General features: G+C 42.4%; 1 protein-coding gene across 1 annotated transcript in view; it reads left to right on the top strand.

Moving 5' to 3' along the window:
• Window positions 1–11,765: 11,765 nt before the first annotated feature.
• The window catches only part of LOC103367073 (chymotrypsin-like protease CTRL-1), a 6,192-nt gene continuing 821 nt past the window's right edge, over window positions 11,766–17,136 (top strand). The window contains exons 1-6 of the mRNA XM_008294988.1: window positions 11,766–11,832; window positions 13,119–13,139; window positions 14,347–14,509; window positions 15,885–16,141; window positions 16,228–16,358; window positions 16,798–17,126. Of these exons, the coding sequence (XP_008293210.1) occupies window positions 11,775–11,832; window positions 13,119–13,139; window positions 14,347–14,509; window positions 15,885–16,141; window positions 16,228–16,358; window positions 16,798–17,126 (959 nt within the window). The 5' untranslated portion in view covers window positions 11,766–11,774. The remainder of the gene's footprint in view (window positions 11,833–13,118; window positions 13,140–14,346; window positions 14,510–15,884; window positions 16,142–16,227; window positions 16,359–16,797; window positions 17,127–17,136) is intronic.

Raw genomic sequence — 17,136 nt, 5'->3', positions numbered from 1 at the left:
TGCACAAGGAGACTAATTCATCTGAGATACTTGCCAAATTTAAATCAAGTATGCTTTTTGATGTGTAAAGGCACAGTCTCTGAACTTTCTGGTCACGTCTCATAACGGCAATTTACTTAAAACACAGTCGAACACAATGCAAACAACAAAAAGGTTCTTAGACTGACAACATGTAAACTCCACCTCCCGCTCTTTCATGTTATCATGCATTTGGTTTATAAAGTCATTAAAAGCAATATTACTTAACTGCAAGCTCAAAAATATTTGCAGGTTTCAAGATTTCATTGATTCATTTTATTTTATTTTTCACAATATCTGCAATTCACAGCAATCTGCAAGCGGCTCCAAACTGTAAATGTGTGAGCAGCGCCTTCACACTTCAAGCCTGAAGAGACAGAATGAAAGAGACAAACACAAACTCTCCTCCATGTATCACTGACTCCCCTGTGTGGGTCATTTGTTCAGCTTCTTTTCTTTTTTTTTCGTAGCAACAAGCGGGCAGAGCAGCCTTAAAAAAGATTTTATTGAATATGATTAATTAGCCATGAAAGGGCTTGAATGCCACGTACGCTGTGTGTGTGTGTGTGTGTGTGTGTGTGTGTGTGTGTGTGTGTGAGAACGAGTGTGTCCGTCTTCGTTAGGCTGAAACCCAAATGCCTCCCTGCTGTTCAGTCCAAATCTGAACGTTCACTGGGAAGCACAGAGCGGCACAACGAGGGAAGAGAGTCGGAATTGGTTGTGATTGTTTCGGCTTTTCCAATCACATCACGGCCTGCTGGGTGTGTGTGTGTGTGTGTGTGTGTGTGTGTGTGACAGCAAGGCAAAGAAAGAAATTCAAACACCTGTCCAAGGAAGTGAATCCAGTTTCTGATCTTTGCAGGCTCTGATTTTAAAGTTTTTCTATGTTTTTGTTACAAATCCCACAAACACCAGCAGTGATCTGATCCGACTAACAAGTGTTTGCATCCAAAGCCTGATTTAACTTATTCTCCCGCGCCATGATGCTCCATTGTTGGCTAAACGGTTCCTGTCTGAGCCATACTCATTGCACATGCTCAGACTTGGGCTCTACCCTTCCAACTTATGAAAGTCTTTGAGGAACTTTGCGGTGACAGGGAGAGAGTCTGAACGGCATTTAAAGCAGGGCTGCTGCGATGAGTCGAGATAATCAAAGATACTGATGCTGAAAATGTGTTGAAATCAATACTTTTAACAGCGACATGGTTTTCCTAATTGGTTTCTAAAATGGTTGAACAGCTGCTGCGTCATGATACCGGTCATTGTTGACGCCAGTTACGGGTCAAATAGACGTAGAGCTGCAGTTTTAGGCAGCAGCAGAGTTCAACTCGGTGACCCATGATTTTGACAACATCGGAGATACTTCAAATTAACACGAAAACAAAATGTGGCATACAGAATCAATTCCTTGAGTTTCTTTTACTGCTGACCAGGTGATCTGGACATTCCCACGAACATCTCCAGAGCATTCATGGAAAGCAGATGATGTTTATAATATCAGCTGTGAAACAAAGTCTGGCTCTAGACACGGAGGCGATGCCCATCAGAAGGCTGTTGGTTAAGTGATGAACAGAGCGCTCCAGCTTCCTCGTACCAGCGACACACATTAATGCACCCTGGGGCCAAACCAAGCGCCGACATGAATCATTTCAGCGCAACAGCTCAGAAGCAAAACTCAGTCAACAACCGCTGAGCCCTCTGGTCACACGCATCATTTCCTGGTTTGGTTTATATCCGTTCACTCACTTTATTAAAATGTGCTCGCTTCCAGAACAAACACTCATTGACTCCAGTTGAACGGCACACTCTGACCCGCTCACTTCCACCGCTGACGTAAACAAGCTCCTCAGAAGGCTCCGGCTGCACAGCGACGAGGAAAAGGCTTCTCGTTTGTTCTTCCAAATCAGCATGAAATAGCTTGTTAGCTGCTAATCTGATTGCATTTCACCTCAAAAGGCCAAAACAAATTGATCCAAAAATATCTCCCACCGGCTCGATCGTGCTGTATATTTACTTTCTATTCTTGGTGAGTCCTTCCAGATACCTGAAGCTTCTGTGTGCAAATGTAAAGAAAGGAATGTGGCCTGTGTCAAACCCCACGGCAACCCTGCAGCACAAACTCACAGCCTCACCTGAGGGCTCTACACCTGGAGGCGCAGCCGGGTCCAACAGGCATCGGTGCCTGAAGAAAGAAGAACTCCCTCCTGGATGCTCAAACACTGACGCCTTTGTACCGGCAGGAAAGCTACCAAAGAGGGCAACTGCAAGGAGAAAATCAGGCCGACTGGATGCAGCCTGGGACTTTATCAAGGCTGATCCAGACCAGAATCTTACCCTCCCACCAGAGATCATGGCCAGGCGCAAAAACCTCTGATCCAGCAACTAAAACACAAAACACAGGAGGTTGGCTGCAGGAGCTCTGTGGCCACGTCGACCGCCGAGCTGCTGAGGGATCTAAGACCTGGAGCAGCCTGCAGAGCACCAGGGACGTTTTCACCCGCTGTGGCTTCATTTATTTACCACAACATAAAGTCCTGCAGCTCGTGGCTAGAAGGAGAGAGCTCAAGAGTCAAGTCAGGAATGTCTTGTGTGTAATATGACATATTTGCAGTGCCTTAAATTAATAAAAATAAAGAAAGAAAAACAATTTCTTTGATCACTTCCTGAGTGAACTGGTCTCGCTATCATTAGTCGCCTCGTTTAAGTGATCAGCCGTCCGGTGCACAAACTGCTTTACTTTAGTGCTGCACACACTTCGAATACTTTACTGCACACAATAAAATTTAACACACTGATACCAGGACTACAAACTACTCCACTGCTGAACGGACCCGGTTTTAACTAGACGTCCATCTATGTGTTGTTTTTTTTTCAAGGCTGAAACTAACACCGAGGACGATAAATGATTTGCAGCCGAGGACTGTGAAGACGATGAAGAAATCTTCCGCAGATATAAAAAAGTTTTTTAAAACAAGCACAACATCTCAGACGCCTGTGAGAGGATCCGAAGCCAAAGAGAATCCCCCTCCAGACGGACCGGCTTACATAGGGGAGTTGTTCACGTCACACTGAGAACAGCCTCGGGGCGTAACTCCAAACCAGGTGGAACCTTTTACCTGGGGACCACTTCAAAGCCCGCCAGATACAACAAAATGATGAAAATCTATTATGAAATATATGGAATGACACAACCTTTGACACAAAACTTTGCAAATTGATTTTACAAATATATTTACTGTTAATTGGTTATTATCTGTGACGTGTAACCAATCAGGGACATTGCTAAAGAATTAAAAACAAACAAAAACACACCAATAATTAAATAAACTTGTGACTCTCTGATCTGATAAGTGGCCCACCTCTAGTTTTAACAGTTCTTCATTGTGTTTTTACCGTTTCTAGCTAAGGGAACATGATTTCAAGATTTAAATGAAGGTTGAATGAAATTAACGAGTCTGTATTTTAGAACTGGAGGCGTCGCTTACCGCCCAAAACACTTCTAGGTTTGGAAATGATTAAACCGAACATTCAGGAGAAATCAAGGAAACAAAAGTGGATGTTTTCCATATTTATGTCACAGTGTGTTGCGAGCCACATCCTCCGCTAATAAAATGTCAGGCTCTTTAAAAAGAAATAAGTCGTTTTAAGTCTTGCCGTGATCAACATTTTCCTCCTGAAGACAGTTTCAATTTACATTCAAGTGCATCAAAATGCAAATGAATTCAGGCCATGTGACTGGTGCCCACGGATAAGGCACATCTTGATGCATCATTTTCTTTTCCTTCACCAAAAAGAAAAAAAAAAGAAAGCAATCAGATGCCAAGTGATGAAACACACACACACACACACACACACACACACACACACGTACCTCTTGTTCTCTCACTCACAGAGTTAAGTCTGAACGTTGGCCTGGGGATTATCAGCAGGGCTGCTGCTTGCATGGGCAAAGCGGTTGTCGATATATTGACCGGACACATGTACAAGCCGAGACAAATGAGCCGACAGCTGCAGCGGTGCCGTCTCCATTACAATGACTCAGACACGGACGAGCGCCGAAATGGAAGCAGGGAGCTCGAGTGCGATGCGTCACGGAGCAGCGTGATGGTCTTATCGCAGTTTCATCAAGGCAGAGGAGAGAAAAAAAAGAGTTTTAAAGAGGCTATTTTCAAAAAATCAGTACTTTGAGGAGGTAAGGAATTGTAGAGCTGAATAACGGAGATTTGTGCCATCTGGCAGCGAATTTGCTTCGAGGGAAGGAGCATGAAATGACGAAGCAATTGGGCGGAGGGTCAACGGGCAGCTGGACCCGCTCCGGTCCGGTACGGCTCTAAAAAAGGTGTTTGAGCTGAAGTGAGGTGCTGTTCTGAATACATCTGATTATCTGATCTCTGCTTTGGCAACGGCAGCTTATTTTTGTGGATTCTATCACATTCAGATTACATTTTGTTCCGTTAAACCGGTATTTAAATTCCTGCAAAAGTGCAAAAATTAGGTTTAATTCTCGGTTCGCATTGCAGGTCATGACTTCACTTCAGACTTTTCTGCAGAGAAGAGAAAATGAAGGAATATCTAATGACAATGTCCTGTTTTACATTCTATGTTTGGGTAAAGCAAATGCTTCAGCTGGAAAAACTGGAAACTTTTCTTAAAATGATGCTCATATGAGAGGAAATATTTTGAGTGCATTTCCTTAAACCACTGGGATTAATTCCACTCGTTATTTAAATCTGTGCAAACTTCTGCATGTTGAAGCAATCCATCCAGGTTGGTCGAACAATTCTGTTTTTCAGATTTTGCTCTTTTAACTGAAGACGACGTGGGTCATCTGTCGATTCATTGATCCAATTAGCAGCTAAAATATGTGCAAAATAAATGTCATTTGTGACCACAGCAGCTACCGATGACTGAAATTAGTAAAGTTTTTCTTAAAAGCTGAAAAAAACAAAAACAACCTGGAAGCAAGGACTGCAGTTCCTCAAATGGCCACTTGACGTCGACTCCAAAAGTGAGTCCGTCCCCATAGGCCCCCATGTTAAAATGTCCAACTCTACAGCAGGAATAAACACATTTTCAGCCTGGTACGTAAAACCGTTTTGGTCTCTGTAGCTCATGATAACTGTACTGGGGGTGAGCGTTTATAAAACTCGCCACTTTAAACTGTATTAAGACTTAAAATGACATATAATTAAGTCCATTTTAGTTAACTGTGCAAAGACATTTGTCCTCATCAGCTCCGCATCTTTTCATGATTTGTACACTGGAGCCTCCAGAACTTCAACGGGACACTGTGCACTTCCATCTACTCCATTCTGTGGCGGCTTCACTTCCAGTCAAAACATCATTTTTAGATATTAAAGTAGATATCGGAGTTGTAATAATTCCAAGCGAAACATGGCAACACCCAAGTCCTTCCCAAACATGAGTCAGTATGACAATAGGGGGGAAAATACAGTAAATTAAAGGCGTGAGGAGAGCAAGACCCTTTAAAAGCTCATCAAATAGATTTTAACGTGAGCTACAGGTACTTTAGTGATGTTGTGTCGGCCTGTAATAGCAAACTGGAAGCATTAAAGCTTAATCAGCAGCTCCTGTTTGGAATGTGTTAATAGATGTGTAGATAACTATCACATAGCATTGAAACAGTTGTCCTTCTAGATTGTTTGTATCAGACTGAGTGGTGATGGAACATTTTTATAACTCCACCAGCAAAGGCTTTAACTGAATGCCTGGTGCACCTGCTCATCTTCTGGTTTTTGGTCATTTTTAAAAAAAAAAAACACAAATTAAGGCCCAGATCCTCGAAAACAGCAGCTAAAGCTCTGCAGCCGCTCAAATCAAGTTCTCACCACCGAAATCCTTTATCATTTCCTCATTTACAGAACGGCACGGGGAGCATTTGCATTTGAAAAACGAGCCAATCAGGATGTTGCTGCTCTGAGTGTAAGTGGAGGCAGAGAAATATGGAAATTGGCAGTGGATGTGATTCATCAGCACCGGAGGCTGAAGTCTGCCGAAGGTACAGACTCTTGAGGAACCAGAGATGTATGTGCACAAGACTTGGCCGCGCGCTCGGCTACGATGACGGCAGCGAGGTGGCGGCTCGCCAGAGCGGTTTTAGGGAAGTGAGTAACTCGGTTGGAATTACAGTAAACAATGCGACGCTTGGCTCGAGGTGTTGGTGGGATTAAAGGGAGCCATTAAAAATCTGTCACTAAAGCTCTGAGATGATTTAGTTGCGAAAGCACAACTCAACGCTAGAATGGAAACATTTTTGTCCTCGTCTTCACCATAGACTGTATAAAAGATGGACGTAGCAACCGGCCCCGAAAAATGAAGCCAACCTGGAAGTGTCAAAAACCTGCAGTATCACTACGTCCACTAGTCCTGGCTCCACAAAGCCCTGGCTCCCATAGAAATGAACTGGAAAAGAAGTAATCACAGATCATGAAATACTGCATTCCTACAGGTCAGGATTTTTTAAAAATTAGTTTTCATGGTCAAGTCCAGAGATCAGGTGGCCAATCTGAAAATAAATCAATACTGAATTTTTTAAAAATCGTCAACATTTTGCGGGGCAAGGGGCGTGGCTGGCTTGATTGACAGTCGGCAGCGACCATACAGACGAAGCGAGGCAGTAAATGTGGGCGTCTGACCAATTGCTGCTCCTATGGCTCCGCCCCCCTCCGACGATTTTTGCGTCACTGGCTCCAAAAATCCAAGATGTCAACCAGGAAGTAGCAAAACCCTGGCTTCATTTTCTCAGTGCAGAAACCAACGGGTGACGTCACGGCAGCTACGTCCATCTTTTATGCAGTCTGTGGTCTGCACGTAGGATTTGTTGTTGAAAATAAGATACCTCGTAAATGGGCTCAACTTTATTAATTTAGGCTTTTTTTTATTTGCAGCAGGTGGTTTTATAGCAGATGGAGCATTAGGACATATGTGGACACTCACAGCTTTACAAAAAGTGTCGACAGAGCTTTAAACACTAATAATCACAGCAGCATGTTAACGTGTGCTAATAGGTTCAGTTAAAGTTAAAGGATGACCAAAGTCACACAACTCATCCTGTCGAAAATCATAATCAAGTGTACAGTCGTCCTCAAACATATTCATACCCTCCTACTAAAGAAGGAAAAAGACATCCGTGTTTTCTGTAACTCTCAGTGAGACTTCTGCACCTGTTGAGTGCTTGAATTTGTCCAGGATTATCTATTAATGCTTATTTCAGTTTGTAGTTATTTGACTGACTATTGTGAGTTTTGCCTTTTCTTCAATAGAAGGGGATGAATACATCTGAGGACGACTGCACAGTTCATGACAGGAGGTGAGAATCAGGTGCACTTAACATCACCGACTGCTACTTCTTTCTTTTCTCAAGTGTTTGTTTGTTTCAGAAGAACAAATGAAAACTTTATGGAGAAAAGGGAAATCTCCACTGTCATCTGCATTCAGGACGTCAACATGTGAAAAAGCACATAAACAACCTGTGGATTATGAAGCTGGCAAGACTATAAATGTCATACTGAAGCGGCTGCAGCCTGAAGCACCGGGAATATTACTGTTTGTGTTTAGCTACCTCACACAACACCGGAGCGCTCCTCTTTCACCCAAGGCACCGAATACATGTGGTGTAATCAAGAATGCAAGCCACACTTTCAATTTAAATTTGCGGCCAAAAGCGAGACATGTGCCAAACTCAGAATTACTTCCTCCTGGTTTCAGGACTCCACCAACGAGCCAAGTTGCAGTTCACATCACTGTCTGTCGTGGCTCATACAAAACATGTTGGGAAGACTTTAAAGTGTGCATGACTGGCTGGTAACGCTAACGCTAAAGGAGCTCAAAGCTGACAGTTCTGCAAATATGGATGTTGCATCAAATAAACAACAAATCCTTCTTCACAGCAACAAAGAATATGAGGGTCACCAAATTAGACCAAATGTGAAATACGGCCACAATACATCCTTCTGATCCCGAGTTTTGCTGATGACATAATGTGTTGCAGAACATTATATCAGTGTAGTTTGACTGTCTGGATATAAAATGTCATCATTTTATCCCATTGAGCACTTAACATTTTGTCCAAATTGGGCATAAATTCTTGACGTGTTTGGGAAGATCCTCTGTTCTTGAGATTCATGACAAAATGAAAACATATATAATCCCTCCTTCCTCAGCCTCAGTTTCATCTGGGGACACGTGGTGTTTTGTAATAATTGCGGAGCTTATCTGAGATTTTAATCAATTGCAAATGTGCCACATCCGTAGTTTGTCGAGAAAAAATGTACCCGTAAATTGCCCACAACATTTCACCAAACACAGAAGCGCGGTGATAAAACGAGTCCTGTGTGAAGCAGCATCTGTGAGACTTTGTTTGTGCCACACCTTCCCCTCGGCTCAGTGATTGTTACGTAGCAGCTGATTCAAGTAAAACAAACTTTGCTGATCATTTGCGTGAACCAAAGACGTGGAGAGTGACTTCTAAATTAAATGTCATCCAAAAGGTTTTTAAAAAGCTACACACACTACGATCACTGCTTAAGTATTTATACAAGTCTTCCCCTGAAAGATTTAAAACACAACTTTTTGTTCCAGCGGCCTGTCTGGACAAACAAGGTGCGTGGCAACGTGGGGACGACCGTTTCATTCTTCCACCAGGCACGGCCATTATTTCTGAGTGACTCATCACTTTCCATCAGGTGGCATCATCAGTCAAAGTTTGAGTGGATGTAAATGACCTTTTTTTCCCCCTCCTCCCTTTGGCTGTGTGACCAAAATAACCGGCGCCGGAGGAAGGTTAAAATACGAGAACAAAGGATTCGGTTCTTGAGTGAATTCCAACTCACACACAGAGAAAGCCTTCCCCGCTCGGAGCTCACCTCCAATCAATATTCTCCTCTGTCCCTGCCCGTTTGATTGAGAGGGGCGAGGCGGTTTCATGTGATTGCATCAAATCATCAGTATCACCGCAAACGAGTCTCACCGCCGCACATCGAGCCACAATCAACCTCGCTCAATTCTCACCGATCGCAGCCTCGACGTCTATTCTCAGCTTAAATTTGCATACCTCTGCTTTTCTTCCCGTCTTTGTCTTTACCATTCCCGCCTTTGTCCGTCTCTGCGACACCGATTCTCCTCCGAGTCTCTGCCAAAGAAATGCACATGCAGTCAACGGAGCATTTTGGAAGAGAATTGGTTTCACAAGTTTCAACTGTGTCGTGCTACAGGTTAAAACTCTTATCCTGGTCAGAATTAAACACCAATCTTTACTCTCTTTGATCTGCATCTTGCCTAAAACGTTACGTAACGTCCGACATGTGCCGCCGATACGTCGTCATGCCTTCATGACTTTTCACTTTCCACAGAGATCCCTTCGACGGGCCGGCACAACACGTCTGGCCACATTCGTCCCATATCTGTCTTTCATTTCTTTAAGTTTGTTGTGAAAATGTTCTCATGAAATAAGAGCTGATAATGCATGTGCGGTATGTCGTCTGCAAACAAATCAAGCGGAACAATGAGAGCCGTCACGACAGCTCACGTCTGAAGCTTTATCGCCGTCTCACTCACTTGCAGAACTGCATTCTTTAGCTTTGAGGGAAACATTTCCCACCGGATACATTAATATATATGAAATTAACCGATCTCTGCCAGGTATTTTATTGCTTTCTGCATATTTTTGGGAGACTCGGGGCCACAAGAATGACTGATTGATTTGAGTCCACAAATTAGCTGTTACAGGCAAAACTGACCCAACATGAGGAGAAAATAATCCAAATTAAACACAAAGTCAACTTTTTCAGCTGCTAAATATTTTGCTTACGTTTCTACACACAGGATTTTATTTCTAAACTATCACGCCAACTTTGTTTTATTTTGAATCCTTGCGCCGTTTACTGACAATGACGACTCATTTCTTGACATTTTAAAAATACAAATCCAAACGTATTATACAGTAAAGACAAATGACCGGTTAAGCTACGTAATAATATATCAACCGTGTATAATTTCTGCCAGCCTCTGTGAATAAAACGCTCCTCATTATTTCTGGGCCCACTGTAAATATTTCTCTCGCTGTGCTTTGGACCGTGTGTGTTAAAAGGCTGTTAAACTACATGATAATCACACGTAAATGAGGGATCATTATGTCCTCCACCTTGCGTGTAATTCATCAGACAGTGGACACGACGTAAAACTAAAAATAGTCTAAACTCTTTCTTCCCTGTCGAACACGAGCACGCAGCCAGACACTAAACAAAATGAGACTTTATTGATTTTGCGGTGCCATGCTGCATGATTGAGCGTTGGCCAGAGCTTTTAAGGGTTGGAAATGAGGTATGTTTAAAAGGTCTGTGAGGGGATTTGCTGTTCTCTTCGTGTTATTTGGTCCGACGGCAGAAAACAGGCAGATGCACCCTGAAGCAGCTCCAGAACATAAGTGGAGTTATTTGGTTGTTGACATGCTGGAAAGTGACAGATTACAAGATAAACATCCTAAAAATGTGCTGTGTGAGACGAAGCAGTGCAGGTTTGCTGCTCTGGGAATCCTTCAGGTGGCATGATGTAGGATTTTAGTTCAGTCAGACAATTATTGATCTTTTTAGGTGATGCAACCACTTCATCAAGGTACACGGTTAATAATTTTAATGATAACAAAAAATAAAAAGTGCACAACTAAACGCACTGAGCTGGGCTGAAGGTTCAGACGAATGAATTCAGGTGAAAAATTAATTTTGATGTAAATAGTTGGCATTTAAATAAGCAGCACATTGCGTCTACGTTGTGCCGTGTTCTTGCTAATGTACGAAGCATTTAGTCTGAAAAATCTATTTATAATTGTAAAAAAATCATATTCATGTTGATTATATAATCCAGATGATCCCTCTGACCATATTCGTGCAGCTCTAGATGCAGATAAAAAGTCAGCCTCACCCTTTTCTATTCAGCCTGGAGACAAAGGGCGAGTACTGCACTTTGTCACTGTATAAAAAAAACAAAAACAAACCCTCACCCTCAGCAAACAACGGAGCCTTTAAAGTAGAGATTACAACAAGAATAATAAGTGACAAGCAAACAATTGATTCTGTGCAAATAACAGTTAGAGGGCCAGCCACGCTTCAGTCACGTGAAACTTTAAAAACAGAAGGTGCATCCCTTTTTATTTGGAGAAGTTTGCACTTGGAGCAGAACAAGAAGAAGTTTATTGTTCTCCACAATGGGTTACTGTCAAACAAGCACAAGTAGTGAGAACCACGCTTTGAAAGAAGAAATAGCGCAGATTTGCTGCTCGTTCCGTTTTTCTGATCACCTCGAGCCTTAAATAAATGATTTCACCCATGAAAGCAATCAAATATGGAATGAAAACGTCAAAAATCAAAGTATCAATTGATTTTAGAACCTAGATAATGTGACAAAGCCACTGTGTGAAACTTATTGGCCTCAAGGTTTCCAGCTTCACATGACCGTCAACAAAGCAGCGGCAGACCTTTGTGGAATATTTGGTTTCGCCTCTTTCACCTCCACGGTACAATGAGCGCATCCCTCCAGTGGGTTGCTTTTGTAGAAAGTCATTGCCCTAAACCTCAGGCATCAAGACCAACAAGTTTGACCACCTTTCTTCTTTTTTTTTAACCCCAGAACGCTGAGCGACACTGAGCCATGCGAGCGCTGCTACGACACAGTGGGAGGAGCCGCGGATTCAGAATTTGGTATTTAATGTTGAAGATGAGGCGACGCAGGTGCAGGTCAAGATGGGTTTCCAGCAGGTTGTGTGGGGGGTCACGCTGATGAGCTTCCTGCTCTGCACAGGTGAGGGGAAAATGATTTTTCTTGAGAGTGATGCAAATTGTCGATATTTGGGAGCTTATATCAGGGCTGGAAGAAGGTTAATTAGAGGTGCATGCAGCTCTTTAAAACTATTCTGTGTAACATTATAGCACAAAGTCAGGCTTGTGTGTCATTTCACAAATACCTGTGGGTAAAAGTACAGTTCCTGATGTTATGATGTAATCAGAGCTCCACACTGCCGTATTTCAAACACACATCTCGTGCAATATTCAGACAGTAATCAGAATCCCTGTCTGTAACATCTGACAAGACGTTTGTTCAAGTTCACTTCTGCGGGTTTTACATCGACAAATTGGTGGATTCGATTTTTCCTGCAACCTTTTGGTCACACATTGTGCTAAAGGACACTTTGCAGAACATTTGTGGATTGCATGAAGTTTGCATGAACAAGCAATATATATTTATTCATGTGTTAGATTGCTGTGATTTTAAAGAACCTGACGCCGTCATTATCAAGACATTTTTTTAATTCTGAGACATATAATTGCTGTTAAATCATTTCTACATTTTTGCAGCAAATCTGACAAATCTCCAAGTTATTGGGATCTTCTTATTCATTTGGGTTGAAGCTAAGATGTGCCCCTGCTGTGTTTAACGTTGCAGCTACAACCATGACGTTAGCGTGAGGAGATTCTCCGACATGGTCAACAACAGAGCAAACTGTAGAAATCAGCGCTGAAATGTGACGTTTCCGGTTGTCGCATCCAGTTGTTTTGAATTCAGGTGGAAACGATTCTAATAAGTCGGGGTCAACTTAAATAAGCGATCAGGCGATTAGCATTAGATAGGCCTGTGTTCTTTACAGTCTCCTGCTCTCAAAGCATTCTGGGAGTCCGACATCACAGCAGTTCATCGCAAACTTCTCAACTGATGGCGAGGATGAATAAATTAGGCAGATGAATGTCATCAGCTGTTAGAATTCACTGATTTATTTACCTGAGCAGCCTGAGACTTCATGTCAAACGTGAACGTCGTTAATATCAGAGGTGACGGAGTTCCAGTTTGTTCCAGTTCCAGTTTGAAACTTTGCTTCGGGATTTTGACTTTGGATTTACTTGGTGGGACAGTTTTTACATTCAGTTAGTAGGTTCTGACCAAAGTGAAGAAAAAGTCCTGCTCAGTCAGCTGCTGTATTTCTGAAGTCGACAGAACGTCCTGCTCACAACCTCTGACCTCATCTGTGTCGTGACACATGCACATAATGCAAGTCATCATCTCACCTTTTGTCTCTGTGTTTCATATTTCAGGTTGTCATGCACAGCAGCCCGGTAAGCGATTGAATAAGAGCAATTGTACAAGTTCTTCAGGTTTTGTTTCCTCCCGTCAGTAAATGAATACAATACGAAACATGGATCTCATGTTTCAGTGACAAGAAAAAGATGTGACTGTATGCCATCATGTGTCTGTCAACACGAGGCGTGGCAGCGCATTGTGTCGTCCAGGTTGGACATCTGCCAGGTTCCCTTGTCATCAACTGTCATCTGTCAAGTGGATAAAACAGAAGCTGTGAACAGCAAATTAGAAGAACACTTTGCTGCCGCTATAATCAAAAAACACGACAACATCACGTGGATCTATACCTGCACAAGCCATAAAATCCCAAAAAAAAGAGCCAATCATGTAATCAGAAATGTTAAAATCCAAAATTTATGAAGAACAAAATATATATATGCAACTGTCCAGATACACATACGACTTTTTTTTTTCAATTTCAAATCAGATAAAACTTAAACTGAGCAAAAAATATTACAAAAACAAATAGAAAAAGATATATTTAATACATCAGAGATAACTAGCGCCTAGTTAAATGAACAGATTAGAGGCAGCACTGTTAAACATCTACAAGTTCACCTGACAAGTCACAACTTATCTCATGACACGACTCAATAATTTATTCTTGAACCTGACAATGAATAAAATGATTTAATATTTTTAGTTGAATAAATCTAACCATAGGTTTAAGGTCACCTGGGAATCTGCAAAGTTATTCATAGCCTCCCATTAAAGAAGGAAAAAAAACATCTGTGACAAAAGTAATAATAAATAAAAAGAAATCTAATGAAAATCATGACATTGCTTTTGAATTGTGACAGAAATATTAAAAAAAAACAAAAAAAAAACCAAGCATGATGGGACCCATAAACTAATATTTTGTTGAACAACCCTTTGAGCCAATCAGGTGTTTTCTGTAACTCCCAATTTATTTATTTATTATTATTTTTTAAATATTCTTTTCAACCACAATTCAAAAGTAGTGTCTCATTTCATTAAATTATAATTTAGCAAATTTTTATTTATTATTACTTTTTTCAGTTTCTAGTTTTTCGAGTGACTATTGTGAATTTTGCTTTTCTTTAATGGGAGGGTATGAATACATACGGTCACTTCTAACTGACAGACTTTTTTTACAACTGATGTATGAGCACTTGTTGCACGTTTTCCCTGATTTATTTATCGTCTCCTCTCTTTTGTCAGCCTGCGGGAGATCCATGGTCAACAGCTACAACGCTGGAGTTCGAAACGCAACTCCGGGAAGTTGGCCCTGGCAGGCTGCTTTGAGCGCTAACGGCAGCGTGTTCTGTGGAGGTTCCCTAATCACCGACGAGTGGGTGCTGACAGCCGCATACTGCACGGCACGGTGAGGAGTCGAGTGATGGCGCGGATAAAATACTGCGCATAACTTCAGCTGCTCACGCTACAATGAACTTAGTCTCGTGTTTGTTGTCGCTGAAAGCACGTTTTAAAAGTCAAACAAATCGTCTCCCACAAGCCGATTCTTGTCACAACAGGCTGCACCTATGACAACATTCCACCGGCGACGAATACCTGCCGGCATATCTGCAACTCCAACGCACCGAGAACATCGCAGGACAAACAAAAACAACAAAAAAAGAAAAATTCTCACAGAGATAAGATACTAAATAATTGGTTTTTAGAGATAACAGCTTTCAAAATATACGTGTACATCAATTTTTTACTAAGTAGGAGATTAACAATTATAAAATCTACAATGAGGAACTTTAAAGATCCATTTTTCAGGCCTCTACGAGCTCTGGACCCTCTGTGGTCATCGCAACATAGCATGTTTCACTGTTGGTCATTTTAAAATGCAGTGAGAATCTTTATATATTTATAGTGTTTCGTGCATTTTAGAAACTTTGCAGTTTAAAAGTAAAGCTGTAAAAAGCATGTGACGATGCTTGAGACTGCCATTCCTCGAGCCCCTCTCGAAAAAGAAAAACGGCCTCCCAGTTTTACAAGCCAGTCAGAATTTTCTTCAGCGTCTGTGTGAAGAAGTTGTCCAGCTTCAAACTTCGTCAACTCCATCAGGTTTATTTACTTTCTCGAGCCACTTCCGCTACTCTAAAATGTCTCAGCCCCAAGCAAAGGTCATAAAAAGTGAACGCAAGAGTCTTCATGCGCTCGTTGGAGGAACTGAAGACCCAGCAGATCACTTTTGTTTTTAACACAACAGTAGGAGAATCCTCCATATTAAAGTTGTTCATGTTAGCAGTAGCTTGATGCCACATAGGATGGAGCTCTGGAGAAGCTGGAAGGACATTCAGAAATGCTGGAATTCAAATTTAATATTATTATTGTTAGACTTTCACCTGAACAGTGCTGTAGTTCAGATGCTAAGCGTCTATGATCGATATCTCAGTTGAAAACCTGTTTGCGGCGGGTACTGCCAGGAATTCTGTGTTAAACAGTCAGCAGCTAGTTTGTTAAACTTGGCATAAAGACAGACAAGAAAACCCAACTCATAGTATCTGTAAAGCTCATTATTCACGTTAGATCACTTTTTAAAAATCCAAACAGCTGAAAAGTAAAAAGAACACAACAAAACGTCTGTTCCTATTGTGCCTGCGAAGAAAGAATGTTTGATTTTGGTTGACTTGTTTGCACATTCAGTCCCAATGTGGGTAGACTCTAGATCACATGAACCTTGAAGTGGATGTGAACTGGGCTCTAAAGCATTAAAACTTCTTTTGTGTGTTTGTTTGTTTGTCTAGCATGAACATCAATGACACAATGGTTCGTCTGGGACTCCAGACCGTGTCGGGTGTCAACCCCAACGAAGTCTCTCGGGGAATTGTAGCCAACGTCTGCTTCCCGGCATACGACCCGGAGACGTACGACAATGACATATGTCTTCTGAAGCTGTCGGCCCCGGTCAATTTTACAGACTACATCCGGCCCGTCTGCCTCGCCGCAGCTAACAGTACTTTTTACAGTGGGACTAGCTTCATCACTGGGTTTGGTTCAACTGGTAAGCTACATTTTTTTTTTTTTTCCTTCAATGCTGCTGCTAAGTTATTTGCTTAAAGCTCTTTGCTTTGAAATCTTTCCAACTAGACAACTTTGGTTCAAACCCCAACGTTCTGCAGCAAGTAAATATACCAAGATTTGGACGGCGTCAGTGCGAATGCGAGCAACCTAACGTCACAAGGAACATGATCTGCGCTGGAGGACAGGCCTCATGTCGGGTAACCACTACTTCTTTGTGTATTTGTTATATAACGTCTTGTCAATGACAGGGTGATGGTTCAGGTATCAGATGGAGCCGGTATAATTCTTCTGATACCTCCCGGTCAGATATGCACATGTCGCCCTACAACAAGAGCCACCGTTTGAGATTCGTACTTCAGCAGGGCGGGATTTGATCTGCGATCCATTTCTTACATGTCAGACTTTTTATCAAGATGCTCCACGTAATAGAGTTACGACATATGATGGAGAACTGCCAAATCAGATACCAGCAAAAATGCCACAGCAAACGTGAATCTGTGAAACCGGAGGCACAACATTTCTAACCGTGCATAAGCTACACTCTAAACTACAGTCTTTGTGATTCACTACCTGTACTGGACTATGTATGACCTCCACCCATACCTCCATGTATGACAACTGAATTTATTTCGACAGGGAGACTACGGGGGGCCTCTGGTGAACAGCAACGGTCCCAACTCCAGCTGGATCCAGAGTGGAATTCTGAGTGGGGATTACGACTGCGCCACCCCTAGAGGTCCTGGAGTCTACACCCTCGTGAGCCGGTACCAGCAATGGATCGAAGCCACCGTCACTGGCATGCCACCTGGCTTCATCACCTTCACCTCCCGAGGCAATGACAGCGACTTAAACTTCACTTGCCCCACACCGCCCCCCTTCACCACCGATGACCCACCGTACCCCACCGGGAGCCCACCGTACCCCACCACCCGCAACCCACCATACTCCCCCACCGGCTACCCACCGTACCCCACC

The sequence above is a fragment of the Stegastes partitus genome, unplaced genomic scaffold, assembly GCF_000690725.1.
Source record: "Stegastes partitus isolate 25-593 unplaced genomic scaffold, Stegastes_partitus-1.0.2 Scaffold1011, whole genome shotgun sequence".
NCBI lineage: Eukaryota > Metazoa > Chordata > Actinopteri > Pomacentridae > Stegastes > Stegastes partitus.
Note: the sequence above shows the minus strand (reverse complement) of the source record. Positions and strands in the feature narration are given on the sequence as shown.